Source organism: Heterodontus francisci, chromosome 8, assembly GCF_036365525.1.
Source record: "Heterodontus francisci isolate sHetFra1 chromosome 8, sHetFra1.hap1, whole genome shotgun sequence".
NCBI lineage: Eukaryota > Metazoa > Chordata > Chondrichthyes > Heterodontiformes > Heterodontidae > Heterodontus > Heterodontus francisci.
In genome coordinates, this window is record NC_090378.1 from 34,800,065 (window position 1) to 34,814,766 (window position 14,702).

At 48.9% G+C, this 14,702-nt stretch overlaps 1 protein-coding gene across 1 annotated transcript in view; it reads left to right on the forward strand.

Annotated features, from left to right (window-relative positions):
* The window catches only part of rad54l (RAD54 like), a 56,754-nt gene that overhangs the window by 6,922 nt on the left and 35,130 nt on the right, over positions 1-14,702 (forward strand). The window contains exons 4-6 of the mRNA XM_068036929.1: positions 870-930; positions 4,915-5,050; positions 7,427-7,496. Of these exons, the coding sequence (XP_067893030.1) occupies positions 870-930; positions 4,915-5,050; positions 7,427-7,496 (267 nt within the window). The remainder of the gene's footprint in view (positions 1-869; positions 931-4,914; positions 5,051-7,426; positions 7,497-14,702) is intronic.

Genomic DNA, 14,702 nt, shown 5'->3' on the forward strand with positions numbered 1-14,702 from the left:
TTATTAAGATGAACAGCAGACATAGAACACTTACAATGGCACCCACTCTTAACTCCATACAATCATAGATCAGGCACAGTGCTGTTTAGATGCAGAGTAAAGCTAACAATACTGCCTTAACAGACTCAGAAGACTGCTTCTTACTTTACCAGTGTCATGATTCCATTGTCTACATCAGCCATAGTTGTTGAATAATTTAGTGAGATTGATGATTTAGTGCTAAATTGGAAGTGATTTTGTGATGGGAACTCCCATCCATTCGGCACTTGATTGAGGTGGCCTAAACCTATTAATTGAAGAACCCATATAGCCATTGGATAGCGTGATTTTTATCTATCCGTTTGAGCTGGATTTGAATTCAGATCCAAGAGATGAAATTACACTTACCTTCCAATCAGTTTATTTTGAAATTAAAACCAGAAAATACTGGAAATACTCAGCATCTGTAGAAAGAGAAACAGAGTTAACATTTCAGGTCAATAACCTTTCATCAGAACTGGGAAAAGTTAGAAATGTAATAGATTTTGTACAGGTACTAACTGTTCCCAGTTTATTTTGAATTTTTGCATTCCTATTTTGCTAGTGGGGAGCCTTCATTTGACAATAATGTCAGATCATAGAACTAAACTAAGGAGCTTGCCAGAGGCCATACTTTTTGCTGTCACAGTAGAAGCAAATCTCAAAAAACAGATTTAATTTCAACATTATTTATAAGTATATCAATAGAAATGTACAGGAATGTAAAAGATCATTGCAGTCTAACTAGCCAATCTCAATGGCTATTAGAAACATATTTCTAATCGATTTATCATAAATGTGTTTGTCAGAATGATGTATTTGTTGATATTTTCTCTTTCTGCTTCCAACAGGAGGCTTTCATTCGCAGCATCCTGGCCAAACCTTTCCGAGTGCCTATTCCAAACTATACAGGTATAAGCAGCAGCCTGTGTGGGGAAAAATCTGCTCTTTGTCTGTGAAATACTGTCACTAGCTTCTGGTAGAATAGCTAAATGTAGGATAGCTAGATTATATATTTTAGAGCTGTAGTGTAACAGCTGCCTCAATTGTAGGAACCTTTAGTTGACCTGTTAACTTTGAAAGTTGTAACTGGATCACTTTTATTTAAGATTTAATGGATATACTAAAGTGAATCCCAAGTTCTAATCTAATCAAGACGCTCTGATGGTCTATATATTAGAATTATTGGGCAGCTTTTGCGAATTATTACATCACTACAACCAAGGAGATCATAAAGAGCAAAGGCGAAGTGTGAACAATTCCCAACACTCTGCGATTAAACTGTAACCCTGAACTAATTACCAGCTGTCTAATATTATTTACAATATTAATCTCTTATGACATTGCTCATGAAAAAATTATTGAAACTTAATTTTAAAACATTGAACAGTATTAAAAACAATCTGTTACCCCTGTGTCCTGGCCAATATTTATTTATGTCCATATCAAATTTATTTTAAAATTTGTTTTCTTTCTGTTCTAATATTTAGCTTGTAATCCTCAGTTTATATTTGTACTGGTATAATTATCTTTTTGTCATAATTCCTTCTATTCATAAACCCTTCTATTGCTTTAAAATATTTACTTGTGCAAAATTATATTTACCTTTTTTCTATTTAGCAACCTAAGCCTATGTTTATTAAGATATACATTCCTTAACTGCATAAATTATGATTAAATTTGAGATTTTTATGAAAACAATTGTTATGTTCACATATTTATAAATGAAACGAGCATTAAGTTTGAGGCATGCATGTGGCTGGGGCCAGAGGGAAGAGAAGGAGTGAAGTCTGGTATTGTAGTGTAGCTCAAGCCCCAAGCAAATTGTGCTGCTAGACAGGAATTGAAGGCATCTGTCTGTTTAGACTGAGAACAGTGGGAGAGTGCCTCATGTCAGGAAAGGAAGAAAGACTTGCATTTATATAGCAACTTCCACGCCCTCAGGACATCCCAAAGTACTTTACATCCAATGAAGTACTTTTGAAGTGTAGTCACTATTCTGACGTTGAAAATGCGGCAGCCGATTTGCGCATAGTAAGGTCCCACAAACAACAATGACCAAATAATCTGTTTTTTGTGATGTTGATTGAGACATAAGTATTGGCCAGGACACAGGTAATAACTCCCCTGCTGTTGTTTGACATAACGCTATAGGATCTTTTACATCCACCTGAGAGAACATATGGGGCCTCAGATTATCGTCTCATCCAAAACTCTACAAGTGCAGCATTCCCTCAGTGTGGCACTGGAGTGTCAGCCTAGTTTTTTGTGCTCGAGTCTCCGGAATGGGACTTGAACCAACAACCTTCTGACTCGGGCAAGAATGCAACCAACTGAGCCACAGCAGACACTGAAAGAGAGTGGAAGAATCAGTTCTTATGTGGGGGATTGAGCGGTGCATAAAAATTAGGAGTGCAGGCGTGGGCATATAAAACAACTAAATTGGGGTTAAAGCTGGGAGGGAGGAGCAAAGTGTGCGACTTGAGCTGCTGCACGTTGGAAGGGAGCAAAGGAGACTATAGGGAAGTCCAGGACCTGGAGTAGTGCATTGACTTCTGGGAGTTGTAGTCTGGTTATATCACAGCAGGCTCATAGTGCATTTGAGGATATATTACAATAGAGGCTGGGTCGTAGGAGTTGTCTGGCTCAGAACCTGGGACCTTAACTGGACAGTTACTTCCCAGGGAAAGTAATAGTAGAGGCTAGGACTATAAGTTTCCAAAGTTTTTGAAAAACAATATTTTGACTGGAGAATATGTATAGTGATATCTGACTTCAAATTTGAGACTCGAATAAGCCAGAAAATTAGCCTTTCTTCAGTTGTTGATATAATACAGGTGAAATTACTAAGCACTTGGAGAAACATGAGCCCAACAGTATCAGTCGGCATTGATTGCTTATAGGCGGGTCATGCTCAACCAACCTTGTGAATTTTATGAAGAAATAACAGAAAAGATACACAAATGAAATAGAGTGAATGTGGTTTATATAGTTCCTCAAAACTCATTTGATAAGGGGAATGTGACCACATGGAAAGAATAAAGGGAAGTTTTACAATGGCGGCGCAGTGGTTAGCACTGCAACCTCACAGCTCCAGCGACCCGAGTTCAATTCTGGGTACTGCCTGTGTGGAGTTTGCAAGTTCTCCCTGTGTCTGCGTGGGTTTTCGCCGGGTGCTCCGGTTTCCTCCCACAGCCAAAGACTTGCAGGTTGGTAGGTAAATTGGTCATTATAAATTGCCCCTAGTATAGGTAGGTGGTAGGGAAATATAGGGACAGGTGGGGATGTGGTAGGATATGGGATTAGTGTAGGATTAGTATAAATGGGTGGTTGATGTTCGGCACAGACTCGGTGGGCCGAAGGGCCTGTTTCAGTGCTGTATCTCTAAATAAATAAATTCATGGTGTTTCATATGGATTAGCTCTTGTTAAATGATCTGGACTTAGGAATTGAAATCTGGGGATAACACCAAAGTGAGGGTGTGACGAAGGTTGTGAAAAACTGCAGAAGGATGTAGACTAGCATGATGGACAGATAGGTGGCAGATCCAGTTCAATGCAGAAAATGTGAAGTCATACATTTTGGAAATAAGATCAGGCAAAAGGAATACACTGTAAATGAGAGGTCTTAACAGAAGCAGAGGTACTTTTGTATTTAGATAATATGTCACAGAAGTGCAAGTAGACAGGACACAAAAAAGGCAAACAGAATCTTGCTTTTTTATCGAGAGGAATTTAGATAGTTGCTTAATGAGGTATTAAACATAATGGGGAGCGAGCAGACAGTGGAATTGTATCGGGTGGCCATTGGAACTACAGCTTATGTTTTTTGTGCAGTTACTTACTGAAAGCCAATCAAAACATTAAGGTAGGAAGGAGCACATAACACTCCAGAAGAGTGGGGCCTGATCTGAAGCCATCTATATGATGTGCTTCATTGCATATGCTCAGTCTAAGTTAGGCTCTGTAAGGGAATATGAATGGAGCTGCCCTCTCAATGGCTATATGCATAAGCATATCATTAAGTTTTCCAATGCATAAATGCATATGCAATGTTTGGACGTCAATCACTGTATAGACATGCAACCAAATAAATGTGTGCCAGATTGACTAGCATTTGTATCTTTGGATCAGAAAGTGGGGTTGAGCTCTTAATTTAGGCTGATCGTTCAATACATAAATGAAGGATTGCTATAGTGTCAGAGGAGTCATCCTTCAGGTAAGATATTCTACTGTGATGCCATCTATTTGATAAAGATTCCATCGCACTATTCAAAGAGCAGGTCACTCTTCTGGTATCCTGGCTAACATTTATTTCTTGACAAACAACTGGACATCCATTTTATTACTGTGTGTGGAATGGTGTTCACACAGTGGCTACAGTGTTTTTATATGTAATGACCACTGCACTCCAAAATTAGTTTATTGTGTCAAAAGCAAACTACTCTGGATGTTAGAAATGTGAAATAAATTCAGAAAATGCTGGAAATACTCAGCAGGTCAGGCAGCATCTGTAGAGAGAGAAACAGAGTTAACATCTTGGGTCAATGATTTTTCATCAAAACTTAATATGTGACATCGTGACATAATGTGACTACTAATGCAAGCACTGTAGTTTTTTTTTAAGTTCATTATTAAGGAGTCACTGTTGGTACTTTTCTGGTAATCACCGACACTTTAATGCTTCCAGAATTGTTCACAGCATGAAACCTAATTTTATTTCAGCTCAGATTTAGAGGAAAGGACCTCTTATCAGTCTTGGAGGCTGAATCTGTTCTGGGCACCAATTGTCATTGTTAAAGGAGTTAGCGAGCGAAGACCTGGATGGTTTGTTCTATATCAGCGGTATGTGAAATTTTTGATTTGAACTAACTCTTGCATGCATGTCATATTTAAGGCTCTCTTGGACTGAAGGCACTGGGGATTAAGCGAGCAGGAGCTAGACGATCTCTCTATGATCCATATGAAGAAGGTGCTTTGGTACTCTATGAGCCTCCACCTCTGAGTGCACATGACCAACTAAAAGCTGACAAGTGAGTAATAACAATTCTTCTTTGTCAAAGGATTTATGGGGTGTAGCCATATTCCAGTAACATCTTACACTTAAATGCTTGTACCCCTAGTTATCTCGTTCAACTACAGTGTGTAAAATTCAGGATAATTTTATCCATTTTCCTCATTTTATCATATGGGAACCTGTTAAGTAGAGTCTGCTTACTTGATCAAAATATCTAATCTGACTATACTATGGTGGGTTCATTCTTCAGCATGGCAGTAAAAGCATAAGATTGAAGGGTGCATCCATCTGGATGCTTTTGGAGTACTAGCACATAACAGATTCCTAGAAGCTGCTAGCGACTGTTGGTCATGGCATGGGACTGTTTCAGCATACCAGTCCTCAGGATGATAATTTGCAATGCATTAAACTCTGCAATTCAGTTTGGGTAGACTCTTTCCACCCTTTCCCCAAATAAGCTCGCTGTAATCTCCATGTTGCTGATAAAATTGGTGGAACCGGTGACAAAAGTAGGCTTTTTTCTTTGTCTAGTTTTGACTTAATGGCTGTTTCTTTTAATTCAGACACTCATCAAAAGGATTTTTTTAAAATAAGCAACAGTTAGATTCTTATCCCAAGCTTAACTCAGTACAAATGTTGCAAATTTCATTGGTTGTCTGTTAAGCTTGAGGGAGAAACCAAGCTATTTTCAATCCAACTCAGTTTGTATCAGTCATGCATATGGTAACCAGTTACTTTCAAATATGGGAGACTATTCAAATCTAAGAAATCCTGAGAATGCTATTCAGGGCTATTTAAAGAGCTGTTGATGTTCAAATCTAATAGTCATTTTACAATTTGCAAAAGATGCTATTTAGGTTACCACAGCTTCTACTGTGCTAAGAAAGACAAAGCAGTCCTTTCAGTCCTTATAAAGGCTACCTATAAAGGTATAGCTTAGCATTTGGGTTCTAACCTTTTGTTACTTTGCTATCAAAGAGGAAAATAGAAGAATTTCTTCTGTAAATACATTACATATGTATGTTATCTTTTTATACTTCTTTAGTTAAATAAATGTGCTTTAATATCTTAAAGTTAAAAGGCTGCGTTTGCTGACAACGCAACCACTAGGTGGCGCTGCACTGGCACATGTGCAAATGCAGCCTGTTCGACTAAAACGTCACAATCAGCGACGTGCAGACAGCTGCCAGGACTAAAGATGGCGCTGCTCAAATAATCACACAAAGGCCATGTGTTTACATGGCAGCAGGGAATGGCTGGAGAGATATTGGGGGGGGGGGAATTGCGAGCGGTGGGGGAGGCGGAATTGCCAGAGAAAGCGGGATGGTGGCGGGGGGAGGAGGAGAGCACACCTGCCGCCACCAATGTCTTTGGCCGCTCTCTCCCGGCTTCCCCCACGCTCTCTCCCGGCTTCCCCCACGCTCTCTCCCGGCTTCCCCCACGCTCTGTCCCGGCTTCCCCCACGCTCTGTCCCGGCTTCCCCCACGCTCTGTCCCGCTGCTTTTCCCACGCTCTCTCCCGCCGCTTTTCCCACGCTCTCTCCTCCCATGTTATGCGATGACATCATCTGCGCATGCGCCAACCAGTCCTGGCAATGCAGAACGCAACGCATGCACAGAAAGCAGGAGCCCGTTTGCGCATGTGCGCATTTTGGCGCAGTCGGATGACGTCAGTGGCCGGGTGCGTTGTCAAGAATCACTTTGAACTTGAAATGAGGCCTGATGTTGTGATGTTCTACGGCTTCTGGAAGGTGGGCGTGAGATCCTGTAGAAGCATGTTTTAATTTCAGTAGCTAAAATAATTTACAGAAATTTTGCTCTAAAAAGCTAAGAAATTGGGACTCACATTTGAAAATAATGTTGAATATGGAGACTGAGATTGTTAAAGTAATAATCCTATTAAAGACCCAAAAATTTATCCAAATCCAAAATTAGTGTAAGTTCTTCATAAGGGACTTTTATAGTGTGAAAATGAAAGCAGAGAAACTTAATATCAACACATTGGGATTGTACCGGATATCATCTGACTTAAAATGATTGTCCTGATTTTTAAATAAACAAGAATGGAAAGGGAGAAGTCTAAATATAAGAAAATCAAACCTGATCATACAGGCCTGGAAAAACTGTTCTGAAAATGATTTGTACAGTGAAAACATTTGAGATATTGGGACAGTAAAAGGACTAAATTGGCCCTGCAGAGCCTCTTTACTGCTAATTTTAAACATTAAAAAAAATCATTTGGAAAAATATAAAAATATTCGCAAGAAGCATTAAATGTGATGAGGTTCTGGTAAATTAAATAGTAAAGTCAGGCAGTAATTAGTCTATTAATCGTCAAGATCAAGCAACATAATTTGAGTAATTCTGTTATTTGAATTTTCCCTTTCTGTCAGAGAGAAGCTTCCAGTACATGTAGTGGTGGATCCTATCTTGTCCTCTGTCTTAAGACCCCATCAGAGAGAGGTGGGTTCAGGAACATTTTGGTGTATAACTGTTAATGGCACTTATGGATGAGAAAAAGATGCTTTGTTGACTTACGGTGCACTTCAACATAATTATTGCATTGCTTAAAGAAATGGGCAAAGCTTCATCATAGGAAACTAGCATAACCTAGTTGTATCTTTGTGTGGGAACATAAAGGATAGGGGCAGAAGTAGGACACATGGTTGCTTCATCCTGTTCTGCCATTCAGTAAGATCATGGCTGATCACTACCTTAAAGCGGCAGGAGAGGACCTGAGCCAAAGCGGACAGAGCGGGAGCTGGGATAGAGCAGCAGGAGCTGCGATAGAGCAGCGGGAGCTGGGATAGAGTGGTGAGAGCACACCTGGGATAAAGTGATGAGATAGAAACTGAGATAGAGCAGTGGGAGCTGGGATAGAGCAGCGGGAGCAGGAGCTGGGATAGAGCAGCGGGAGCTGGGATAGAATGGTGAGAGCACACCTGGGATAAAGTGATGAGATAGAAACTGAGAGCAGTGGGAGCTGGGATAGAGCGGCTAGAGCAGGAGCTGGGATAGAACATCGGGAGCTGGGATAGAGTGGCTAGAGCAGGAGCAGGGATAGAGCAGCGGGAGCTGGGATAGAGCGGCAAGAGCAGGAGCTGGGATAGAGCAGCGGGAGCTGGGATTGAGCGGCGAGAGCAGGAGCTGGGATAGAACATCGGGAGCTGGGATAGAGTGGCTAGAGCAGGAGCAGGGATAGAGCAGCGGGAGCTGGGATAGAGCGGCAAGAGCAGGAGCTGGGATAGAGCAGCGGGAGCTGGGATAGAGCGGCTAGAGCAGGAGCTGGGATAGAGCGGCTAGAGCAGGAGCTGGGATAGAGCGGCTAGAGCAGGAGCTGGGATAGAGCGGCTAGAGCAGGAGCTGGGATAGAGCAGCGGGAGCTGGGATTGAGCGGCGAGAGCAGGAGCTGGGATAGAACATCGGGAGTTGGGATAGAGTGGCTAGAGCAGGAGCAGGGATAGAGCAGCGGGAGCTGGAATAGAGTGGCTAGAGCAGGAGCAGGGACAGAGCAGCGGGAGCAGGAGCTGGGATAGAGCAGCGGGAGCTGGGAGAGAGTGGCTAGAGCAGGAGCTGGGAGAGAGTGGCTAGAGCAGGAGCTGGGAGAGAGTGGCTAGAGCAGGAGCTGGGATAGAGCGGCGGGAGCAGGAGCTGGGATGGAGCAGCGGGAGCAGGAGCTGGGATAGAGCAGCGGGAGCTAGGATAGAGTGGCTAGAGCAGGAGCAGGGATAGAGCAGCGGGAGCTGGGATAGAGCGGCAAGAGCAGGAGCTGGGACAGAGCAGCGGGAGCTGGGATAGAGCAGCGGCAGCGGGAGCTGGGAGAGAGCAGCGGGAGCTGGGATAGAGCAGCGGGAGCTGGGATTCAGTGGCGAGAGCAGGAGCTGGGATAGAGCAGCGGGAGCTGAGATAGAGCGGCGAGAGCAGGAGCTGGGATATAACATCGGGAGCTGGGATAGAGCGGCTAGAGCAGGAGCTGGGATAGAGCAGCGGGAGCTGGGATTGAGCGGCGAGAGCAGGAGCTGGGATAGAGCAGCGGGAGCTGGGTTTGAGCGGCGAGAACAGGAGCTGGGATAGGGCAGCGAGAGCGGGAGCTAGGATAGGGCAGCGAGAGCGGGAGCTGGGATGGGGCGGCGAGAGCGGGAGCTGGGATGGGGCGGCGAGAGCGGGAGCTGGGATGGGGCGGCGAGAGCGGAGACTGGGATGGGGCGGCGAGAGCGGGAGCTGGGATGGGGCGGCGAGAGCGGGAGCTGGGATGGGGCGGCGAGAGCGGGAGCTGGGATGGGGCGGCGAGAGCGGGAGCTGGGATGGGGCGGCGAGAGCGGGAGCTGGGATGGGGCGGCGAGAGCGGGAGCGGGGATGGGGCGGCGAGAGCGGGAGCTGGGATGGGGCGGCGGGAGCTGGGATGGGGCGGTGGGAGCGGGAGCTGGGATAGGGCGGCGAGAGCGGGAGCTGGGTTGGGGCGGCGAGAGCGGGAGCTGGGTTGGGGCGGCGAGAGCGGGAGCTGGGTTGGGGCGGCGAGAGCGGGAGCTGGGTTGGGGCGGCGAGAGCGGGAGCTGGGTTGGGGCGGCGAGAGCGGGAGCTGGGTTGGGGCGGCGAGAGCGGGAGCAGGGATGGGGCGGCGAGAGCGGGTGCTGGGATAGAGCGGCGAGAGGGGGAGCTGGGATAGGGCAGCGAGAGCAGGAGCTGGAATAGAGCAGCGAGAGCGGGAGCTGGGATAGCGCAGGAGCTGGGATAGAGCAGCGAGACTGGGAGCTGGGATAGGGCGGCGAGTGCGGGAGCAGGGTTAGGGCAGCGGGAGCTGGGATAGAGCGGCGCGAGTGGGAGCTGGGATAGAGCGGCGCGAGTGGGAGCTGGGATAGAGCGGCGCGAGTGGGAGCTGGGATAGAGCGGCGCGAGTGGGAGCTGGGATAGAGCGGCGAGAGTGGGAACTGGGATAGAGCGGTAGCTGGGATAGGGCGGCGAGAGCGGGAGTTGGGATAGAGCAGGAGCTGGGATAGGGCGGCGAGAGCGGGAGCTGGGATAGGGCGGCGAGAGCAGGAGCTGGGATAGAGCAGGAGCTGGGATAGGATGGCGAGAGCGGGAGCTGGGATAGGATGGCGAGAGCGGGAGCTGGGATAGGATGGCGAGAGCGGGAGCTGGGATAGAGCAGCGAGAGCAGGAGCTGGGATGGGGCGGCGAGAGCGGGAGCTGGGATGGGGCGGCGAGAGCGGGAGCTGGGTTGGGGCGGCGAGGGCAGGAGCTGGGATGGGGCAGCGGGAGCTGGGATGGGGCGGCGGGAGCGGGAGCTGGGATGGGGCGGCGAGCGGGAGCTGGGATGGGGCGGCGAGAGCGGGAGCTGGGATGGGGCGGCGAGAGCGGGAGCTGGGATGGGGCGGCGAGAGCGGGAGCTGGGATGGGGCGGCGAGAGCGGGAGCTGGGATGGGGCGGCGAGAGCGGGAGCTGGGATGGGGCGGCGAGAGCGGGAGCTGGGATGGGGCGGCGAGAGCGGGAGCTGGGATGGGGCGGCGAGAGCGGGAGCTGGGATGGGGCGGCGAGAGCGGGAGCTGGGATGGGGCGGCGAGAGCGGGAGCTGGGATGGGGCGGCGAGAGCGGGAGCGGGGATGGGGCGGCGAGAGCGGGAGCTGGGATGGGGCGGCGAGAGCGGGAGCTGGGATGGGGCGGCGAGAGCGGGAGCTGGGATGGGGCGGCGAGAGCGGGAGCTGGGATGGGGCGGCGAGAGCGGGAGCTGGGATAGAGCGGCGAGAGCGGGAGCTGGGTTGGGGCGGCGAGAGCGGGAGCTGGGTTGGGGCGGCGAGAGCGGGAGCAGGGATGGGGCGGCGAGAGCGGGTGCTGGGATAGAGCGGCGAGAGCGGGAGCTGGGATAGCGCAGGAGCTGGGATAGAGCAGCGAGACTGGGAGCTGGGATAGGGCGGCGAGTGCGGGAGCAGGGTTAGGGCAGCGGGAGCTGGGATAGAGCGGCGCGAGTGGGAGCTGGGATAGAGCGGCGAGAGTGGGAGCTGGGATAGAGCGGCGAGAGTGGGAACTGGGATAGAGCGGTAGCTGGGATAGGGCGGCGAGAGCGGGAGTTGGGATAGAGCGGGAGCTGGGATAGGGCGGCGAGAGCGGGAGCTGGGATAGGGCGGCGAGAGCAGGAGCTGGGATAGAGCAGGAGCTGGGATAGGATGGCGAGAGCGGGAGCTGGGATAGGATGGCGAGAGCGGGAGCTGGGATAGGATGGCGAGAGCGGGAGCTGGGATAGAGCAGCGAGAGCAGGAGCTGGAATAGAGCAGCGAGAGCAGGAGCTGGAATAGAGCAGCGAAAGCAGGAGCTGGAATAGAGCAGCGAGAGCGGGAGAAGGGATGGGGCGGCGAGAGCGGGAGCAGGGATGGGGCGGCGAGAGCAGGAGCTGGGATAGAGCGGCGAGAGGGGGAGCTGGGATCGAGCAGCGAGAGCGGGAGCAGGGATGGGGCAGCGAGAGCAGGAGCTGGAATAGAGCAGCGAGAGCGGGAGCGGGGATGGGGCGGCGAGAGCGGGAGCGGGGATGGGGCGGCGCGAGTGGGAGCGGGGATGGGGCGGCGCGAGTGGGAGCTGGGATGGGGCGGCGAGAGCGGGAGCGGGGATGGGGCGGCGAGAGCGGGAGCGGGGATGGGGCGGCGAGAGCGGGAGCGGGGATGGGGCGGCGAGAGCGGGAGCGGGGATGGGGCGGCGAGAGCGGGAGCGGGGATGGGGCGGCGAGAGCGGGAGCGGGGATGGGGCGGCGCGAGCGGGAGCTGGGATAGGGCGGCGAGAGCGGGAGCTGGGATAATGCGGCGCGAGTGGGAGCTGGGATAGAGCAGGAGCTGGGATAGGGCGGCGAGAGCGGGAGCTGGGGTAGAGCAGGAGCTGGGATAGGATGGCGCGAACGGAAGCTGGGATAGAGCGGCGAGAGCGGGAGCTGGGATAGAGCGGCGAGAGCGGGAGCTGGGATAGAGCGGCGAGAGCGGGAGCTGGGATAGGGCGGCGAGAGCGGGAGCTGGGATAGGGTGGCGAGAGCGGGAGCTGGGGTAGAGCAGGAGCTGGGATAGGATGGCGCGAACGGGAGCTGGGATAGAGCAGCGAGAGCGGGAGCTGGGATAGGGCGGCGAGAACGGGAGCAGGGATAGAGCGGCGAGAGCGGGAGCTGGGATAGGGCGGCGAGAGCGGGAGCTGGGATAGGGCGGCGAGAGCGGGAGCTGGGATAGGGCGGCGAGAGCGGGAGCTGGGATAGGGCGGCGAGAGCGGGAGCTGGGATAGGGCGGCGAGAGCGGGAGCTGTGATAGGGCGGCGAGAGCGGGAACTGGGATAGAGCAGGAGCTGGGATAGGATGGCGAGAGCGGGTGCTGGGATAGAGCGGCGAGAGCGGGAGCTGGGATAGAGCGGGAGCTGGGATAGGGCGGCGAGAGCGGGAGCTGGGATAGGGCGGCGAGAGCGGGAGCTGGGATAGGGCGGCGAGAGCGGGAGCTGGGATAGGGCGGCGAGAGCGGGAGCTGGGATAGGGCGGCGAGAGCGGGAGCTGGGATAGGGCGGCGAGAGCGGGAGCTGGGATAGGGCGGCGAGAGCGGGAGCTGGGATAGGGCGGCGAGAGTGGGAGCTGGGAGAGCGCAGGAGCTGGAATAGAGCAAAGAACAGAATAGGAGTGTGGTAGTGCTCGGTGATCCTGTAATTAGAGGGATAGATTGTGTCCTGTGCAGCCATAAATGAGAGTTATAAAGGGTGTGTTGACTATACTGCCTCGGTAAGGGATATCTCTAATTGGCTGGAGAGGAATTTTCAATGAGAGGGGAAAATCCAGTTGTTGTGCTCCATGTTGGAACAAGCAACATGGGTGGCAATAAGGAGCTGATCCTGCTCATGGAGTATCAAGAGTTAGGAACTAAATTATAAAGCAGTACTTGAGGGTAAGAACCTCTGGATTGATGCCCGAGCCACATGTAAATTGGCATAGAGATGAACAGATCAGGGAATTAACTTGTGGCTAAAGGGCTGGTGTGGGAAAGAGGGGTTCCTTTTCTGTGGCACTGGTACCAGTACTGGAACAGGAAGGAAATGTACCAATGGGACGGGCTCCACCTGAACCTGAAAGAGACCAGTGCCATAGTGGAAAGGGTAAATAGGGAGGTTACAAAGGCTTTAAACTAGTAAGAAGGTGTGTGTGGAGGGAGGTGCAGACAGATCTCCAAGAAATGAAACAAGCTGAAATATAAATAAAACAGGAAAGGGAAGTATGGGGCAAACTAAACTCTAAACTAAGGGAGGGCATAAATTGCCAGGGAATAGCTAGTTATATAAAGGAATGTAAAAAGATGGTTAAAAATAAAGTGAAAGGAACTATTATTAAAAATGATCTAAACTGTACAGCAATGCACACAGTGTCCGTAAGGAAACAGGGAAACTGGTGTCTATAATACGTCATGAGGAATCAGTTCGGATAACTAAGACGTGGCTACAGAAAAAAATCAGGACTGGGAATTAAACATTGCACGGTATAACATATTTAGAAGAAATAGCGTGGATAAAAGGGGGATAAAATGTGGAGTAGCTATACATATTGCAGATAACATAATGGCAGTAGATAAAAGTAACCCACTCATCAGTAAGGCAGAAATAGAATCTATGTGGATAGAGATAAAAAAGGATCAATCACACTAATGGGATAGTCTACAGACCACCTAATAATGAAAGGGAGATAGATTAGGAAATATGCAAACAAATTAGGGAAATAAGTTTTTAAAAAACCTAGGATAATAGTCATGGGGGATTTCAACTACCCTGAAATTAATTAGCAGAAGAGGTAGGTAAAGGGGATAGAGAATGGAGATACTACAATGTGTATAGGTCTCCTTTCTAACCAATATATAAGTCCAAAAAGGGAGGATTCGCTACTGGATCTGATAATGGGGAATGAACCAAAGCAGGTAAGAGAAGTTAAAGCAGGGGACCTCTTGGTAATAGTGACCATATAATACAGTTTAGGATAATAATTGTCGAGGACATAAGCATGACAAATACCAGGGTAATAGATTGGAGAAAAGTTGATTTTTCAGAGGCTGAGAATAGAACTTGGGAAAGTAAAATGGGCAAATAGTAAGGTAGAATAGCACTTGAAAATCTTTAAACTGGTATTCAACAGTATCCAGGAAAAATATATTCCACTAAAAAACAAGAATAAGCTAAACACTAATGAGACACTAATGGATGAAAAAGACATAAGGGAAAAATTGGGGGTAATTAAAGGGACATAACCTATGTACGTGGACAGCAGAGGGAGAATACGGAAAGACTAGAAGTCAAAAATAAACAATTAGGCAAAAAGGAACTATGAAGTTAAATTATTAAAAAACACAAAACAAAATAGTAAAATATTCTACAGGCACAGAAATAAAAGAAAGGAAAGTCAAGATGGAAATAACGCCATTAAAGGGCGGTCAGGATAAAATCACAGGCAGCGACAGCCAAATGGCAGAAATATTAAATTTTGCTTGTGTTTACCAGGGAGACTGATCAAGTGGGCACGACGCTGGAAGATAGGATTAGAAATAGTATTATTGCGTTGAAAATAAAAAGTGAAATATTAAATAAACTAATCAAACTCAGAGGATAAAACCTCGGGTCCGGATGTATTGCATCTGCACAATCTAAAAGAATGTAGGGAAGATATAGCCAAAGTGTTAT